Source organism: Loxodonta africana, chromosome 7 (assembly GCF_030014295.1).
Source record: "Loxodonta africana isolate mLoxAfr1 chromosome 7, mLoxAfr1.hap2, whole genome shotgun sequence".
Classification (NCBI taxonomy): Eukaryota; Metazoa; Chordata; class Mammalia; order Proboscidea; family Elephantidae; genus Loxodonta; species Loxodonta africana.
The window spans coordinates 70,946,389-70,966,116 of NC_087348.1; the positions used below are offsets into that span (position 1 = coordinate 70,946,389).

Consider the following 19,728-nt stretch of genomic DNA (forward strand, 5'->3'; position numbering starts at 1 on the left):
ACCAGGAACAACTTAAGAAGTAATAAATAATGCCATTCCCTGCCGATTGGGAGGCTATGTGCTTTACCGGCAGCATCTCATTTAATCCTCACAACAAACTCACCAACAGATACTCTTATTACTCCCACTTGATAACTGAAGAAATGGAGGCTTAAAAGATTAAAGCAGCTTTCCCAAGTCCACAGTTAGTGTGGCAGAACCAGGGTTTGATCGAGTGTGTTCAGGTGCGCTTGAGTCTTTGTACATATACTGCCCTGCTGCCTGCCTCCTCCTCCCAGCCCTGTAACCCCAGCACGCTGCCTTGCACGTAGCAAGTGATCCAGAATAATTAGTTCCCTTTTCTCCCTGTCTCCTGGACCATCATTTTATTGATAAGGAAACTGGGACCCCGAGAGATTTATATGCAGTGTCTCAAATTATGTAGTTAGCGAGCAAACTGGTACTAAAATGCAGATGTTGACTTCTGATCCATTCATTCATTCATTCACTCCGTAACACATATGAACACCCCCTATGCGTCAGGTACTGTTTGAGGTGTGGGGGATACAGTGACGTAGAACGTTAGCTCTCCCATTCTTCTCTCCTATCCAGATTCAATTTCCTCTCCAAGATATTTGCTTTATATTTCTGGATCGAGGACCATGTTCCTTGACAGAGAAAACAGACAAGTTGAGAGTTGAAAATTCTGCCTTTCCTTGACTTGGAACACTATACCATCTGCCGCAAGTGCTGGGCCTGTCCTCTTCTTGTTGGCAATCCAAAAGAAACAGCTTTAAAGGCACGGTTTTACTGTCTTTAGAGTTGTTGTTGTTGTTGTGGAGGTTCAGACTCTTCACAGAGTTATAGGCCCTGTTCTAGCCAGATTGTATCCTGGATCACACATCATTTCTATGTGTTCCTCTAAAATCTGACCCATTAGAGGGTTCCCTGCGCAGCTGCACTGAGTTCAGCTGACACTGTACTCAACAAATGCAGGCTGAACTGAATTACTCAATAGAATTTTCTTTAGCAATGGACTAATTTGCAATTTTATAGTCTACAGCTCATTTTTTAAGAGTCTCCCTTTTCTCAGTAATGAAAATCACATTGGGGGAATCTTTGGGCATGGGACTGTGTACAGGATGCTAGGAAATCCAGCTTCCCAAAGTGTTGGGTACAGGGGGACTGTGCTTAGCCCAGCCTTACCATGCTCTGGACTCCAGCAATGCTCACAGACTTTCTTCCATGGTTTCCATCAATTCACTGTCCCCATCTGATATCTTCCTTCAGGGTCCTGGTGAAGTTGAGACTAGCAGTCCTCCTCACTGTAGATGCAGGACAGTGAAGTGGAATGGCCATGGGCTTTGAGATCAAGCAGACCTGGCTCTGCCACTTGCCAAAATGTGACCTTGGACAAGTAACCTCAACTTACTCCACTTTAGTCTCTTCCTCTGAAAACTGGGGATGATGATAGAACCTACCCCGTAAATTGGTTATGGGGCTTAAATGAGATGATGCATATAAAATGCATCCCACAGTGCTTGGCAGGTAGTAAACATTCAATAAACTGTACCACTGTTATTATTACATTGTAGTTTCTTCGCGTCTAGTTCTATAGTTCCTTAGGCATTATTTTCTGTTTACCTTTAAAACTCAGCTGGAGTATAGCCCATGACTTGACTATACATGGCTAAACTTTATCATGCAACTTAACTTGAGGTTAACAAAACTCTTAAATAATTATCCTGGTTTTGGCTCCATGTGAATGAGAGTGTTATGTGGCTGGCTGGATCAGCACTTGCTGGGGAAGCCTTGAGTGCTATTTGCCTACACAGATTGCTCACTTAACCCTCTCTCCATCTGGTCCTGTGGCTGTTGTTGTACTGAAAGATCTTCCAGGGCAGGGCTGTGACTCGTAGGTCTGGGACCAGGATGCCGCTAGAATGGTGCAGCCAGACAGTGAGTAGCTCCCCTTGTGTCCACTGCCAACTGGTTCTCCATTTGTTCTTGTGCCCTCCTATCATGCTTTTCCTAGACCAAATGTAAGGCTCCCACTTGCCAAGGTGAAATAAAGTAATCAAAACTCAACAAAAAAGTTTCCATTTGTGGAGTCATTAAATGGACCCACGGTTGCCAAGGATCTCTCAAAAATGCTAGGCAAATTATGTCACTCCCTACTAAAATTCTTCAGTAATATTCTGCAATCAATTTAGCCCTTTCTTACCTTTTTAGAGTGGAGCCCTGGTGGCATAAGTAGTTAAGCATTTGGCTGCTAACCAAAAGGTCAGCAGCTCAAATCTACCAGCTGCTCAGGGAGAACTGTACAGGGCAGTTCTAACCTATCCTGTAGGGTCACGATAAGTTGAAGGCAATGAGTTTGGTTTGGTTTTACCTCAGAGTGATTAGCCCATTTAGCCTTTAATGGTCTATATATATATATTTTCCTGAATAAATAATAACAGGGAATAAATGAACAGTCTATTCATTAAAATCATGGTTTTAAAAGCATTTTCTTTTGTAGGTAATGCTGAATGAATACTTCTCAATTGTGTATTGACGTGTGGTTTTTCCAAGTTGGGTCTTGTTTTACTGTGTGGTTCAAAACCTTCGACTTCTGTGGATGTGATTTTCCACTCCTTAGAACCTGTGAGAAGTCCTACTTCCATGTTTGCTGCAATTTTGTTAATGCACTCACATCCTCACTGATGGTCTGTGGCATTACAGTAATTGCAGCCCAAACACTCAGGAGCACCACACAGGGCATCTCCCCCAGACTGGCTGGGTTTCTGGGCCCTGCCTTTTGTTCTCCACCCTCTGAGAAGCTCTCAGTCCTGGTGCTCATACACAGGCCAGGTTCATGTAACTCTCTGGTCAGGCTTTCAGTATCCAAAACTCTGGGGATACTGGCCTCCCACAGGCTCCTTATATATGACGGTGATTATTGAGAAAGCCAACCATGGGTCTGATCTGATTACATCTTGACACATTCAGGTGCTGCTAGCTAGCTCGTGATTCCATTCTGGAAGCGAGATAAAAATTCTAGTCCTTTCCTCTTTAAACTACTTTTGTTTTTAGCCACATAACTATCTACCAAAAACAAACAAAAAGAATTCAATTTTTCTTGCTTTTGAACTTTATTAAGATGGTACCATACTGCACATAGTCTTCTGCAACTTGTTTTTAAATTCAATATCATGTTTCTAAAATGCATCCAAGTTACCCATTCATTTTCACTGCCGTGTACATGATGTTCAGCTGTATGGCCACAGCCCCACCTCCACCAGCTGCCGCCAAGTTGACTCCGACTCATGGTGGCCCCAGGTGTGTCGGAGTAGAACTGTGCCCCACTGGGTTTTCAATAGCTGCTTTTTCAGAAATAGGTCACCAGGCCTTTCTTCCAAGATGCCGCTGGGTGGACTTGAATCTCCACAATTTATTCATTCTTCTGTTAATGGCTATCTGGGTTGTTTGTAGTTTTTTGGTATGATGAATTTATGTTGCTAGAATATGTATATGTCTCCTGATCCATGTGGGCAAGAGTTTCTCTGGAATATATACTTAGGAACGAAATTCTTTGGGTTGTAAGAGATGCAGATGGTTAGCTTTACAACTTAAAGCCAAATTGTTTTCTAAAACGCTGAGACAATTTACACTCCCACTAACACTGAATAGGAAGGAGAGCCCCTGGTTCTTCATCCTTGCCAATACTTGGTGTTGTCAGGCTTGGTAAACTTTGATAATTTAATAGTTTAAGATAGTTTTTCATTTTAGTTGTAATTTGCATTTTCCTAGTTACTAATGAGTTGAGCGTCTTTTCACATGTTTATCCATATTCTTCTTCTGTAAAATATATATCATTTACCTATTTTTATACTACGTTACTTGCATATTATTGATTTGTGAGAGCTTATTATATATTCTGGAATACTAAGTCTTTGGCGCAGTGGTTAAGAGGTCGGCTGCTAACCTAAGGGTCAGTGGTTAGAATCCACTAGCCACTCCTTGGAAACCCTATAGGGCAGTTCTGTTCTGTCCTATACGGTCGCTATGAGTCAGAACCGACTTGACGGCAACTAACTACTACAACAAATCTTGGTTGGTTATATTTGTTGCAGATATATTTTCTTAATGAATGGCTTATCTTTTCATTTCTTTTATGGTATGTGGGGAGTCCTGGTAGCACAGTGGTTAACAGCTTGGCTGCTACACAAAAGGTCAGCAGTTCGAATCTACCAGCCACTCATTGGAAACCCAATGGGGCAGTGCTACTCTTTCTTATAGGGTTGCTATGAGTCTGAATCGACTCAATGACAACGGGTTTTTGGTTTTTTTAGGGTATCTATTTACTACCAACTTGAGGTCAAAAAGATTCTTCTTAACTTTTCAAGTTTCATTTTCATTTTAAAGGCTTCAGTCCATATGACACTGCTTTTTTGTATGGTGTGAGATAAGACCCAATATTTTTTCCAGTAGGGATAACTAATTGTCCCAGAAGCATTTATTTCCCAGTGATTTACAGTGCTACTGCTGGCTTATATCACATTTCCATATATGTGACATCTTGTTTGCGTCTTTTGGTGGCTTTTAGTAAAGTATTAAAACTGGCTCCATAAAAGTTGTGCATATCTCTATCTATATATCTATATATACACACATACGTATGTACTTTGTGTATATATATATATTTTTTTTTTTTGGTCAAATTCACTCCTAGGCATCTGTTGTTTTTGATGCTAAAGTAAGTGGCATCTTAGTTATTTCACTTTCTAACTGCTTGATGCTAAGATATAAAAATGCTATTGATTTTTCTATTTTGATCTTACCTATTGCAATATAGACTCTTCTTATTTCTAATAATTTATCTGTACATTCTCTCAGGTTTTTCATGTGGACAATTCTATCATCTGGAAACGACAAAAATTTTGTTTCTTCTTCCCAAGCCTTATGGCATTTTTTCCCCTTGTCCTACTGCAGTGGTTAGGGTCTGCTTTACAGTTTTGAACAGAAGAGGTAATAACAGTCACCCTTATCTCATTACTGACATCGAAAGAAATGCTTCTAATATTTTGCTATCTGGCAACGATATTTGCTTCAGGATTTTGGAAGATACCCTTCAGGATGAAAAAGTTGTACCCCTTTTTTGCTAAAACTTTTTATTCTAAATGGGTGTTGAATTTTGGCAAATAACGTTTCTTCTTCTATTAAGAGGATCCTATGTTTTTCTTCTTTAATTTGTTAACACGACGATTGTTAAATCACCCACAGATTTCCAAGTTTTAAAATTAATTGGATTAAATGTTCAGTATATTCTCTGTGGCTATGCATACCATTTTCATCTCTAATATTACTTATTTCTGTCTCCTACCTTATTTTTTAAAATCAGTTTCAGAGGGCTGCCTCTAGTCTTTTTAGTCTTTTCAAAGGACCAACATTTGGCTATCTTATCTTTATTCTCTATTTCATTTATTTCTGCTCATATTTCTATTATCTTCTTTCTTCAAGTTTATTCTGTTGTGTTTTTTTAACCTTAAGTTGGACATAGCCCATTACTTTTCAACATCTCTTCACTGCATCCCATAAATCTTGATAGACTTTGTTTTCCTTATTTATATTTAGTATGTTTTAAATTTCTACATATTTTTAAAATAGCTATTTAATTTTTTTATTTTGATGCCTAAGTTATTTAGAAGTATATATTTTACTTTCCACATATATAATTAAAAAAAATATCCTTTGGCTATTGATTTCTAAGTTAATTACGCTGTCGTCTCTATAATACAGAACGTGGTTTTGATTTGTAACCGTCTGGTGGCTAATGATGCTGAGAATCTTTTCATGTGTGTGGTGGCCATTTGAATGGCCTCTTTGGTAAAATGTCTATTCAAGTCCTTTGCCCACTTAATGATTGGGTTGTCTTTTTGTTGTTAAGTTGTTGAAGTTTCATATGTATTTTGATTATTAGGTTTTTATTGGACATATGGTTTCTGAAGATATTCTCCCAGTGAATGGGTTTTAGAGTATCTAGGCCACCACACTGCTGTGCCATAATTTCTTAATTATGTTCTAAGCCGCCTATATCCATTCTGTATGAAGCGGCCATTTGGTTTTTTAGCTTTAAATATTTTTCTGGGTAAAATAATTATGGTAGTATTTTTCAAACCTGAAGGTTGCAACATCAATTTTATGGGCCATAACAAGCACTAAAAATGAGATAGAGTAGAAAACACCAGTCTTTCTCATGTAGCAAAAATAAAAATTATTTCATGAAATGTTTTGTTTAATTATATATTTATATGTACTAACTTGTGATATAAAATGCATTTCTTACTGTTGTTATGGTTTAAAAAAAGTTTTTAAAAAGCAATACTCTAAGGCTCATGACTCTGAGGTTTCAATGACCCTTGGATTCATGCAATAGAGAGGACCCAAGGCTTCTTCAAGAAAAGACTCTTGGTCTTGCCTGCACTGGGCCTATTTCTGCTGTGAGGCCACTGGCTTTCTGCAGGGTAGCCACTTGGGCTGGTCACAGAGGTGACTACATAATAAATGGCTTATCGAGGCCCTCTGCTATGAACTCTAAGCATCCCTGCATGTGCTGGCTGAGTGTGCGGAACTACAAGGTCTATCTGTCCTCTGACCCTGAGCCATTCCTGTAGCTAGTCAGGTAGATGGTGCCAAGAAGTAGAACAGGGTACCATAGCATGACTACCATAAAACTACTTGCTTCGCCTGTCATGTCACACCATGGGACTTGGGGGCAGGGCAACTGGTGCTGCCATTCTGATGCTCCTGCTGTTTGCTATGCTACGAGTACTAAACTGCCTTGCTTTGATGTGAAGAATTTTGTTGTTTACCTTTACACCTAGAAAGTTGTGGCAAACCAACTCAACCTCCTTGCTTGCTTAGGCATTGTCTTAAGCTGAGCTCCCTAGAGGAGCAAAACCAGTGAAGTGTATATTTATGAATATACATATAGAGAGATTTATCTCAAGGAAATGACTCATGTAGTTCTGGAGGCTGGCAAGTCCCAAATCCATGGGTCAGGCATCAGGCTGGAGGCTTTTCCTGATTTGTGTGGTTACACGGGCTAATGAATCCAAAATCAACAGGTCAGGTGGAAGGCTGCTAGCTCACAGGGTTGCAGGAGCTGGCAAATCCCAAGATCTGCAGGTTACGTGGTAGGCTTCTGGTTCACATCCCAAGAATTGGAGGTCAGAGGATGACGAGTCAGATGTAGGATCCAGAGAGAGCTTGCCAGAACATCCACATATATTGGATGCAGGCCACACCCCTGAAGGAAACTGATTGGCTTTCAGTGGATTGGACTTTCAAATGATTGGCTTTCAACTGGTTGTCTGCTTACATCAGATCACAAAATGGAGGATGAGTACATAATATCTGCCAAACCACCGAGAATCATGGCCTAGCCAAGTGGACACCTAATCTTAACCATCACAGGCAACAACTTTGAAGGCTTTTTACTCCTTGCTGTTGTCTATGAGGTTGGAGTTCTTTCCTGACAACATTACATTAGGTATATTATGTGATAAAATAATATCTGTGTTTCCAGATAATATGGCCACCTGTATTCACACTGCTCTAGGATCACAGAAGGATCCCAATCCTTCCCCTGCTCTGCTGACCTCTGAAAGCATAGCAGCCAGCCACTTCTAATGACTAAGAGAGTATAACCTTGAACTCACTGACTTTCATTACATTTAGAGCACAAATAATTATGGAAGTTTGCCTAAAAAAGAACCATTCCCTAAAATCTATTCCCAAATTATGGCCAACTGTCAGGGAGGCATGCCTCAAAACCACAGTGTTTGGCTCTCATTGCTAACTACTTTTACTGAATTATTCTGTAGGGTAACAATATGAGGCTACATTGAGATCCTCATATGGACCAGGCATGTGGAATTCATGTATTAAACGTATTTAGAGAAACCAACTTAAATTTCTTCTAGGGAGTGGAGTTATAAATGAATGTGAATGAATGAACAAATGAATACTATTGAGAAATCATTGCACTATCTAGCTTTTATGATAGGGATATAAAAGAAGAGAGAAGGAATTAATCATTTGCAACAACTATTCTGTGCCAGGGACTTTTTCGGGGGGTGCTTACTTACACATTGTTTTAGTCCTTATCTTATATGATCCCTATGAGGCTGGTATTATTAGCAGCATTTTACAAATGAGAAAACTTTAGCAGAGAGGAAATAATTGTCATATAATAACAGCATCAGGATTCAAACCCTGGAGTGTCTAACTCTAATATCTATGTTCTTTCCAGGACACCTCACTGTTACATTACCGAGAACATTATTTTTCCCTCTCTTCTTCAGCAGCAATCAAGACAAAAACCACAGAGTACAAGCCAAACTACTTCCCTCTTCCTGGCTAGGTTTTCACTGCAATTTCTCTTATCATAATGTGTGCTCCTGGTGCCACCTGCTGGCAGTCTTGCACATCCCGATTTTTCCTTATAAACCCCTCTATCTTTATGAACAAGAAGCCATCTGGTTCCAAAAAAGGCAAGAAGCTCAAGGCAGACAACCAGCTGGGAAACCTTCCCCAAAGCTGGTAAAAGCTATAAAAAAAAAAAAAAGAATAATTCCTATCCTCCCCCAGAGGCAAATCCTTTCTCCTTTCAAATCCCCTTTCCTCCCTCTCAGTTTCATCTGATTCCACCCGTCTGCATATAGTGAAAGACAGTTCCACTGTCTGACTAAGGCCAGGTTCTGTTCATCAGGCCATCTAAATATAAATGGTGGTCTCTTGCCAAAGTGGGGTAGTCCACGGCCCTGGCACCTAACACTGACCACCATGTTGACAACCAATAAACCACTGGGTAACGAGCGCCTTGACCCAGAGGCGTCTAAGTGGCTGGCAAAGCTAGGCTTGGCCTCCTCAGATGAGGTGGGGCCCAGGACAAGCCAGGATGCCTTGTGTTCTGGTCCTTTACTGTGGGCAGCCAGGACCACAAGGTGAGTCCATTCCCTTTGTCAAAGGTATCCATCCATGCTACATACACACACACACACACACACACAAACACACAAACACACACACACATGCACACACACACATGCACACACACACGCACACACCCTGCAGAACATCATGATTTGTCATCTGGGGTGGTTTGTTGGATTCCTGTTTTTCTTTGTTTCCCTTTTCTTGACAAGTGGGGAAAAACCCTTCCTGGGGGCTGCGGAGCTTATTTCTGACTGTTGGAAAAAAAGAAAGCAGGAATTGTTGTCACGACAATTAGAAGCTCATCAAAGCCTCATTTTGCTCATCAGCCATCATTGCCCTTCATCCCGCACCCCCGCATGTTCCTCTAATTCAATGCCTGCCTAATGAATAACTCCCAGGAACAAAAGACCCTTTCAGCCTGGCTCACATAATTATTAGAGAAGACTTGCGTAACTGTGGCAGACTACTCGTGTTTTCAGGCCTGTCTCTAAATTTGGTTATTCACAACCTTTATAGCTCAATATTATTGCTTAACTGTGATCATTTTCTAATTATCCTAATAATACCTATTAAATAATTCCCATTAAATCACTTGAACTGGAGCAGCACGGCCGACTCAAATACAACTTAACCTAATAAACATTGGCCATTCATTAAGCAACAGGGCAATCTCTTAAAGGGGCTGAATAGAATATTAAACTGCAAAGGAATATTATTATTGCACAAATGTTATTACAAGTTGGAGTGTATTAATTTTGATGCCTGCTTTGCAGATCTCCCATTTGCTTTCCTTTGGGGCCACTCTTCATGACTCGACTCTTTCAGTCTCCAGCCCCTTGTTTATCTGCATCTGTCACCCACACAAGGACAATCAAGGAGAACAAGGCCCATAAACTTAGCAGAGAATTAAATTACCAAGGATATAAATGGAATGAATGGAATCCATCTTCTGGCTGGGCTGGCCCACCTTTGAAACCACCGCAAGCTGGCTGCGTTTCTTTAGCTGATAACTCAAAACAGCCTTTCTTTATATTTGGGAGTGAGGGTGATTTCCAGAGGAAGCTTAAAAAATTTGGTCTGTATAATTTAAATTTCAAGCAGTTAAGATTAGAGAGCTAATTCCTTAAAAGTGGATGTGTGTATTTAACAGTATTTTGCAAAATAATATTAACCCCCAAAATTAGCTGGCATTTATTAAATGCCTACAATGCCGTGGACACTCTGGTAGACACTTTGCCCATCACTATTACTATTTCTCAAAACAACTTGGTAATGTGGGCATTGGTATCTCCATTTTACAAACATGAAATCTGGATCCAGAGAGGTTAAGTGATTTTCCCAGGACCACACAGCCTAAATGCAGCAGAATAGAATTTGAATGCAGGGCTCTTGAATGCCTACAACTCTACCCTTCCCACTATGCCACACTGGCTCCCTGTGCTATTAACAGCAGACTGAAACACACCCTAGATTTGCTGGTTTATCCATTTCATTTCCAAAGCTCTCCTTGAAATCAGAGGATTCCAAAAGACAAGGACCTGGGCCTTCTTGATGGGGAACAAGACTGAACACCAAACAAGGACAGTTCATTCTGCCTAAAGTCCCAACACCTGCCATGGGGATGATCAACGCTTCTCACTCCAAGCAGGAAGAAGCAGTCATCATTTTTGTAATGAAGCCTGCTTCTGGTGAGTGAATTTGTGTTAGCTTTGCAAAGAAATCCCCAGTGTATTTTAGTCAGAAAAGGAATAAATGCTTACTGACCATCTACTCCATGCCAGGCACGGTGCTAGAGCTTTCATGCAAATTATTTTAGCCGAGCTCACCAGAAATCTAAGAAACAGGTATAATTACCACTCCCACTTTCCAAATAAAGAAACCGAGGCACAGAGGGGTAAAGTCTGACTCCAGCGTTCCCCTCTGCTATCTAGAGATAAATTAACCATGGATTAATGAAGCGTGGGGTGGGGGGCAGTGATGATTCAGCGGTAGAATTCTTGCCTTCCATTGTTCCTGGCCAATGCGCCTCAAGTACAGTCACCACCTGTTTGTCACTAAAGGCTTACGTGTTGTTATGATGCTGAACAGGTTTCAACAGAGCTTCCAGATAAGATGGAGTAGGACGAAGGTCCTGGTGATCTATTAAAAAAAATCAGCCAACGAAAAACCCTATGGATCACAACAAGTCCAATCCTATGGTGCGTGGAGTCCCCGTGAGTCAGGTGCGGACTCCGAGACAGCTAATAAGAACAACAATGAGGCGTGAGTCAGGCCCCTCACTTGCGTGGGTTCCTTCCAGGGCTCTGGGAGAAGCCCTCACAATTTTGCGTGCATGACTTTGTATGAGCTTCAGGCCTCAAAAAATCTGGATCTCCCACTGCCGGTATCACCACCGATCTCAAATAAATGAAATTTTAAAATAATTTAAATCCTAACCTTTCGCTATGCTATTTAACAAAAAACATGTCATTTACATTATTGCACACAAACATATGTGTTTTCGCTGTTTGGTTTCTTATATTTTATTTCAGAAAAACACAAAAGGCTAAAGGTATCACATCACAAAATTAAAGACACAACACCCCCATCAAACTCTAAGGGGTTTTCTGGTCACATGGTCATGGGAGGGTTTTCAAAAAATGTAGATTTCTTTGTCAGTCCTCACCTCAAAACCCTTTGCCGCATCCTCATTTTTAAAGTCATTTCATGTTTTTTCACATTTGACCTTTGCAGGTGCTGTGCCCTCACCATTCACCGGCTAGCTCTTCTTCCTCTGGGTCTCAGCTTACATGTCACTGCCTCTAGGGAGCCTACCCTGACTTCCCTCCCTCCCCCATTTGCAAGCTCAGTTAGGAACCTCTGGAGTCACCTTCCGCCACAACACTCATTACACTGTAATGTGGTTTCTTCATTTACATGTCTGTATCCACCACTGGTCTCTAAGCTTCTCCCAGGCAGAAACTGTGTTGTACTCATCGTTACTGATCAAATATCTTCAAGGCCTACATTTAGCAGGTCTTCATCAAATGAATTCTGTTTCAGTCTAAGAATATGAAGCTATTATGGAATAGTTACCACTTACTGCTTTACCTTATGCCAGGCAGTGTGCTAATTTAAGTACGGCATATACATTTTTCTTCTTTAATTCTTGTATGCATGCTATAAGATAGCGAATGTATCATTCCTGTTTTAGATGAGAAAACTAAAGTTCAGAAATGTTTATAACGTGACTGGCCCAAGGTCATACAGCTTGGACTTTGGCTTTAAATGTGGGCTTTGAATCGCTAGCAACATGCATGAGTGCCCAACTATTTCTCCTGAATTTATCTTAACCCTTGAATTGCAAAGAACTTTTACACTAGTAGAAGAGAGGAGGGTAGATCAGAAACTCAGTTACAAGGCGCACAGACCAACCAGTGCCCCATGGAATTTCACATTGGACCACCAGTTGGATTTTTAAAGTTTGAAGCCATTTTGGATTTAGCACCACGTGTTCTGGTGGCGCAGTGGTTAAGAACTCGGCTGCTAACTGAAATGTCAGCAGTTCAGATCCACCAGCTGCTCCTTGCAAGCCCTGTGGGGCTTCTACTCTATCTTATAGGGTCACTATGAGTTGGAATCGACTTGATGGCAATGGGTGTTGGTTTTGGTCCACACTGACAGATCCATAACCTGTAACAAGGTCTCATTATTTTTCCCAGATGATTCCAAAAACCAAACCAAACCTGTTGCGGTCAAGTTGATTCCAACTCACAGTAACCCTATAGGACAGAATAGAGCTGCCCCATAGGGTTTCCAAGGCTATAAATCTTTACGGAAGCAGATTGCTACATTTTTCTCCCAGAGGAGCAGCTGGTGGGTTTGAACTGCCAATCTTTCGGTTTGCAGCAGAGTGCTTAACCACTGCACCACCAGGGCTCCTGAAGCATTATCCTATCACAGAATTTAGCCCCAACCCCCACCGCTCAGGTCTGCCCAGATGCCTACCTGCTTCTCCTCTCAGTGCTTTCTCCAGCCTCACGCCCTGGATCTCGAATGCCCTCTGCCGCTCTTCCACCTCCTCCAGCTGCCTCTGGATGGCCTGCAATGCCAGGATCACAGTTACACAGGGACTCCTGATGTGCAGAGTTACAGAGGGGGCTGACTCTGCCACTTACTGTCCAAGAGGAAATGGCCCTTTCATTGCCATTTGATGAACCTGCAGTGCCCTCTGAATTCCCAAACAACCAGATATTGACATTCTCCTTTTTTACTATGAAAATGCAAAGCAAGGAATTCGCATGTATGTTCAATCCACCCCCAGGTAGAGGTTAAAACAGTACCCGTCGACAAGGCCAATTGCACAGAAGTCCTCCGTGGCAGAAGCTGCTGGGCTGCATGAACAGTCCTCAGGGTTCTACACCTAATGGTGCCTAGATGCTTTGGAGGTTACAGCTTCTGACTGTGGTCATGATGTGATGACTGGAGCTATAGCCACTACACAGAGTGGGGCAAGGGCTCTGGGGGCAAACATAGAGCCCACTCCCAGTCCACTTTTCCAAGAAGCACTAGATATCTTCCCAGAAGATGGTCTGGAGCAGGAGCCCCAAGGCCAACTCCTGGGGCTTGATGTTCCTTTCTTAGGCTGCCCTGCTCCCTCACAGCTACAAACTCTATGTATCCTTTCACTGCACCACTGGCCTAATGCCCAGGGTTCTTCTACTGTGGAAGGGTACTGTGGCTTTGTTACTAGCAGACATTAAGACAAGACACAAACCATTTAGCCCATTAAGAGACAACATCACACCTGCCTGAGACTTGCCACAGACACCTAATTAACAATCATGACTGGGTTTGCATTTATACATTTATTTTTCCTACTAGCTTCTTCTCTCATGCATATTAATAAAACAAATTAGGAGGAAAATCTTTCCTATATAAATTTTGTCAATCTCTATCATTTTTTTTTTTCCTGCTTTCAAACACCATGCTGCCAAGAGGTACATCTCTTGGGACACTAACTTTGCACCTGGCAGAACAGGTATATTAGAAGAACTGTCAGGTGTTCAGGCATGCAGAACACACGTGTGCTTCCTCCTCTACCTTTCCTCAGCTCTGTCTCATTCCCCTCCCTTCTTCACTCCACATTTCTAAGTCTCCCCTTGATTCAGGGGTGCAAAAGCTGAAGCACCTCCAACCCTGTGAAGACTGGCTCCTCTTGTCCTAGCTTATGGTGGTTAAGCCCCAAACATGAAATCTGAAATAGATGGGAATTCTATCTAAATTACTTGTAATTTCATGCTTTCTTCCTCTCTCTCTTACGAAGATAATGAAATCTCCATAAATTCATCTCTTGCTGTCAATGTGCAGAATTTCTAAAGGAGAGGAAAAAGTTAAATGGCTTTATTACTGATTACTGTGCAGTTATGGCTACATGATCGTTCTTAAGAAACCAAGGATGAAAGTCATCTCAAAAACTAATAAGGGCTGTTATGAGGGCCAGCAGATTAGGACTCAAAAGGCCATGTTGGGCCTACTGTCTGGATTTGAAAATATATGGCTGACAAATTGCTGAGTTCACCATGATATGTCATAAACACTTGTCTTGTTCGTAGAAGGAAACACTGAAATGATTCACGGAAAACTGTTTTAGGAAATTGAGAGTGACAGAGATGGGTTTATGGGAATTTCCCTGTCTACTAGGTGAAAAGGGTAGCTGTTGAGTCCGTTACTAGGAAGGGGAAAGGAGGTTGGATTAAATGACTTCCATCTTGTCAGAAACAATGTACAGGATTACATGGCTAGATCAAGGGAATATGTGGAGACAGGGAGATAGGGCACATGCTGGATTAATATGAGTAGCCATTCTAAGTCCTTATGCCATAAAACCCAACTGTTCTTTAAGACTCAGTTTTGTGTCCTCAGGGAGATGGAGATTGCTTTCAAAATCTATATTGTCTATGCTGGAATACTGAATACTTATGTTTTAAACGAATCTTGGAGTGAAGCCCCTAACTTGTCCATTAAGCAAAGACGTTGTCAGGAAGTTGGTGGAAGGTGTGTGTATCCTCACAGAGGACAAAACTAGGGTCACTGCTTCGCAGCAGCCAGGGCTCGAGATGATTTCCAAGGCTGTTGTGTTGGTTCTTATTCTGGCCTCACTGTGCAGGACACAGGTCTGCAGACGGAAACATGGCTGGGAGTGGGCCAGCTTAACACCTGGGTCCAGAGCCCCACCAGTGATTATACAGGGGCCTTCCAATGGCCACAAACCTGGCCCATCAGAGAAGTTACATTGACCTTTTTCTATCCCTCCTCATCTAATACAATACAGACTTATGAAGCATTTTCAGACCTAGATTTCCAGGATCCCTACCCCAGGTCCACTTACTGGACTCAAGTTTGCTTTCTGACCTGAGCTTTATGAAGTCTTTTCAATTCTTCTTGCTTAATTAGTTGCTTTGTTGCTTTTTCCAGTTTCTTTTGTCTTCTAAGTGTCTTCCTCTCCTATGAAAATCAACAGAGAAGAAAAAGAAAAAAATGCATCTGAGAAAAATGAGGTTGCAATTTATCAAACACTGTCATGTCCTTCTGTACTCTTCCATCAATGGTTCCTAGCTACTGCTTAGCTTTTAGAGTGGTGCTGCCCAACAGAATTTTCTGCAATAATGGAAGTGTTCAATATGTGTACTGTCTAAAATATGGAAGTCACTAGCCACATGTGGCTATTGGGCACTTGAAATGAAGGTAGTATGAATAAGAAATTGAATTTTACATTTTATTTAATTTTAATTAATTGAAATGTAAATTCAAATAGCCACATGTGGCTATTAGCTACCATATTAGGAAATGGTAAGAAACCCAAGCAGGCTAGTCTCTTATGGCTAGCCATATGGCAACATATGGCTAGTAGCTACTGTATCGGGAAGCTGGTATGTTTGTGAAGGGGTGTATATGTAGGTGTGCAGGCAAGAGTGGATGTATAGAGCACTGGCTTGATTTAGTTGAAGGAAGGAATAATATATGAATTACACTTTACATGGATGCTACCATAAAGTCCAAGGATGATGAGTCTGGGACACACACACACAAGTGTACCACATAAAACCCAGTTCAACCTTAAATAGTCCTTAGGGTGGCTCTATACTGCCTAATAAAGGAACATATGTAGATAATACAAGCTACAAGTGTTTCTTAGCTTGAGGTAGGCATAAGATTACCTCCTTTCTCTACTTCACGTTGCTTGTACAAATACAGTATTAATGTCACTGGGCTTTGTGTGTGCCTGGACATGTAGGAAAAAAAAAAAAAAAGAGCATTCAAAATCAATGCATATAAAATAAATGGGTAGATCTTGATGGTGTCACTTCCAGATTGTAAGCACCAGAGAAACAAGAAGTCACTGTGTGGCCAGTTGAACATAGTGGAAGGTTTGGAAGCCACTTTTGACTGGGGAAGCAGTGGAGAGTCAGGGCTGAGCTCTGAGCCCAGCTGAGCTGCATGGGTTTTGGCATGTTGCACAACTTGCTGAACTTCAGTGAATTCTTTGAAGCAATAAGAATGATTTAATGCCTACCTTTTTTTTTGTGGGAATGTAATAAGGATTAAATGAGACAATCCAGGCCAAGCCCTTCACAGAATGCTTGAAAGAGATATGGGAAAAATATTTGGTAAATGTTAGCGTGATTATAAATATCATGTTTTACTAAAATTAATAATTTTCCCTCATCTATTTGTGTGTGTACGTGTGTAGATTCTGACTCATAGTGGCTCTACCGGACAGAGCAGAGCTGCCCCATAGGGTTTCCTAGGAGTAGCTGGTGGATTCGAACTGCTGACTTTTTAGTTAGTAGCAGAGCTCTTATTCGCTGTGCCACCAGAGCTCCTATGATGTACATGCATATATATTTAATGAAAACAGGGCTTTGAACCAGTTCCTTCAGGTTCAACCCCCTGAGGAGAATTTGAATTTCTAACAAGTTCCTGGGAAGTTATACATAAGAATCACCTGGGGATCTTGTTAAAAGATAGATTCTGATTCAGTATATCTGGGTGTGGAAATGCAAATTTTGAGCAGGGAACATGTTAGAATTACAAATTCTCAGCAGGGGTTCAAACCTGAACAAACTGGTTCAAAGCCCTGTACGTAAGATGTGTTCAAATTAGGCTAGTTTTACTATGAGTTAGCCTTCTCTGAGCACATGCATCGACTTTCAACATATTAGGATGAGAATTAGAGCATGCTAAAGATTTCTTTTAATGCTGGTAGAAACAAATATGGATTAAAAAATAGTTATAGCTAAACTGGGAATTCAATAACTGCCGTTAAACTGAATGTTTGCCCATTAAAAGGACCATAAATTTTCAAGTGGGGAATAGAGACATAATAGGCTAGACCCCAGGTACACTAGAGTGATCAGGCTCGTAACAGAGATCGTGCCTTAAAAGCACCATGGTTCCCACGGGTTTACGAATCCTTGTCATTCTGTCATACATGCCATGGACGGGGTGGAGAGAATGTCATAGTACTTAGGAAAACATCCCACTCTGAGGCTTCAGAACCTCTGCAGATCATCAGTGAAGACATTCGTTAGAGAGATGAAACTTTTTTTTTTCAATAGAATTCTCCTTAGAATCTAGAACCCTAAGAATCTCCTTTGTCCTTGGGAGAAAATTTTGGGTCTCAGAAATCAAGCTTATTCTATAGCATATCATCTCTCTAGGGGACAACCCCCAGATTGACTGTCTAACCCCTCTGAACAGAAGCTCTGGGCTTTTTGAATGGGGACGCTACCATTAGGTAGCCAGGACCTTTTGGGAAGGGGTTTGGGAAGGGAAGATCAAAGAAAGTTGCTGTTCAGAGACCGTCTAACTCAATCTATATGAATAGTCAGCCTATTTAACAAATATCTCTTGAGCTTCTGTTATAGCAACCTACATAATAAATCCTAGCATTTGTCGAGTGCTATGTATCAGATGGAAACCCTGGTGGCGTAGAGGTTAAGTGCTACGGCTGCTAACCAAAGGGTTGGCAGTTCGAATCTTCCAGGGGCTCCTTGGAAACTCTATGGGGCAGTTCCACTCTGTCCTATAGGGTTGCTATGAGTCGGAATCGACTCGACGGCACTGGGTTTGGTTTGGTTTGTTTGGTATGTATCAGACACTGTGTTAATGACTTTAAAAGAGCCCTGATGGCACAATGGTTAAGGCTTGGCTACTAGCTGAAAAGGTTGGTGGTTCAAAACCCTCCCAGTGGCTCTGTGGGAAAAGACCTGGTGACCTACTTCTGTAAGAACTACAGCCTAGAAAACCCTATGGGGTAATTCTACTCTGTCACATGGGGTTGCTATGAGTCAAAAATCAACTCGATGGCACCTAACAACAACAGCAACATGTGTCTGTCAGACACCGTACTAATGACTTTACATGCACCATCTCATTTATTTCTCAATTACATTCATTTTACACATAAGGAAATCAAAGCTCAGACAGGTTAACTTTCCCAAGATAAGCCCAGCTAGTAAACGGTAGAGCCGGGATTTAATCCCAGGTAGCATGACTCCAGTGTCCACTTTTCCACCCAGTCTACACCACCTTTCTTTGTGGCAAATACTGTTCGGGCACATCTGGGACCCCTGCTCTAGAGTGGGTCCTACAGAAAAGAAATGTCAAAGTTTTTTCCCAAAAAAAGACCATAATACAATATCAAAGGTGGTGGTGGGGGGCAGGTACTTGACAGCATCCCATAGTTTTAGTGCTTTCCAGCAGCATATCCATCAAACTCAGGTGCTCCGGGAGAAATCAGCAAAATAGAACCCATAGCAGAGAAGAAAGCCATGTACTGCCTTTTATTAAAAGGTATTGACATAGAAAAGAAGGATGACTTATGATGTGCTAGACAGTTCTAACATCCTCAGTGATGGTGATGATGATACAGACAGGAAGGAAAGAGGCTAAAGACTAAGAAAGAAAAAGCTAAGGGACAAAGGAGAAATCTGGCGGCACCAAGGACAATCCGCCTGTCCCTGCCCGACTCCGTCTCTTTGATCCAGGTGTGGGTTTGGGAGGTGAGATGGTGGCGAGGAGAGGCAAAGCAAAGGGAAAGGGAGAGAGGATATACCCTGGCTCCAATTTCCTGGCCAAAGGTTCATTTGAGCTGACATGGGCTCTGTGCCAGGTGGCTGAGGACACACCTGCATGGGACAGAAGAGACAAAGGAACCAGAGGACAAAGAACTCTCCTCGTTCCTATGTGGGAGCCCTTGGGAAGCTGTAAAGAATAATCCTTTTGCCAGCTTCCCATCCTGTAAGAGCGGGCCAGGTCAGGGGCAGGTGAAACAGCCTTTCTTTTCCACTTGCAGGCTCCAGTGCTCCTGCCTCCGTTCCGGGCCAGCAGGAGGATGAGGAGCTATTTGCAAGGCTGGTCCTGGATATCGTGGTCTTGCTACTACGGTATATCTGGGCCCCTCTATTCTTTCGTTCTCCATGAGTGTCCAGCCGGCTGATGCTGAGGCCCCTATTTCATTAGAATATAGGAGTAATTCAGGGCCATCCACTCGAGGGGATGAGAGGGCCAGTAAGGAAACCTCAGAAATCAACAGAGCACAAAGAATTCACTTGTGTTCGGTATTGAACTAATCAAAGACACCCACAGTTAGAAATTTAAATCCATATATCTTCTCTTTCTCACTCACATACACGGTTTTAAATTCTTCTCTCTCACATACATACGCAGGCCATGTCCCAGCCCCTCCTGACTTACTCTAGGCTGGGCCACAGGGAGCGGGAA

At 41.8% G+C, this 19,728-nt stretch overlaps 1 protein-coding gene across 9 annotated transcripts in view; it reads right to left on the reverse strand.

Annotated features, from left to right (window-relative positions):
* The window catches only part of MICAL2 (microtubule associated monooxygenase, calponin and LIM domain containing 2), a 250,105-nt gene that overhangs the window by 16,398 nt on the left and 213,979 nt on the right, over positions 1-19,728 (reverse strand). For 8 of the 9 annotated variants that reach the window (XM_023550839.2, XM_010592231.3, XM_023550840.2 and 5 more), the window contains 2 exons: positions 15,355-15,447; positions 12,949-13,042 (listed from right to left, as the gene is read on the reverse strand). In XM_023550839.2, the coding sequence (XP_023406607.2) occupies positions 12,949-13,042; positions 15,355-15,447 (187 nt within the window). Of the gene's footprint in view, positions 1-12,948; positions 13,043-13,088; positions 14,316-15,354; positions 15,448-19,728 lie in introns of those variants that run through there. The other variant, XM_064288423.1, reaches the window with a different exon arrangement.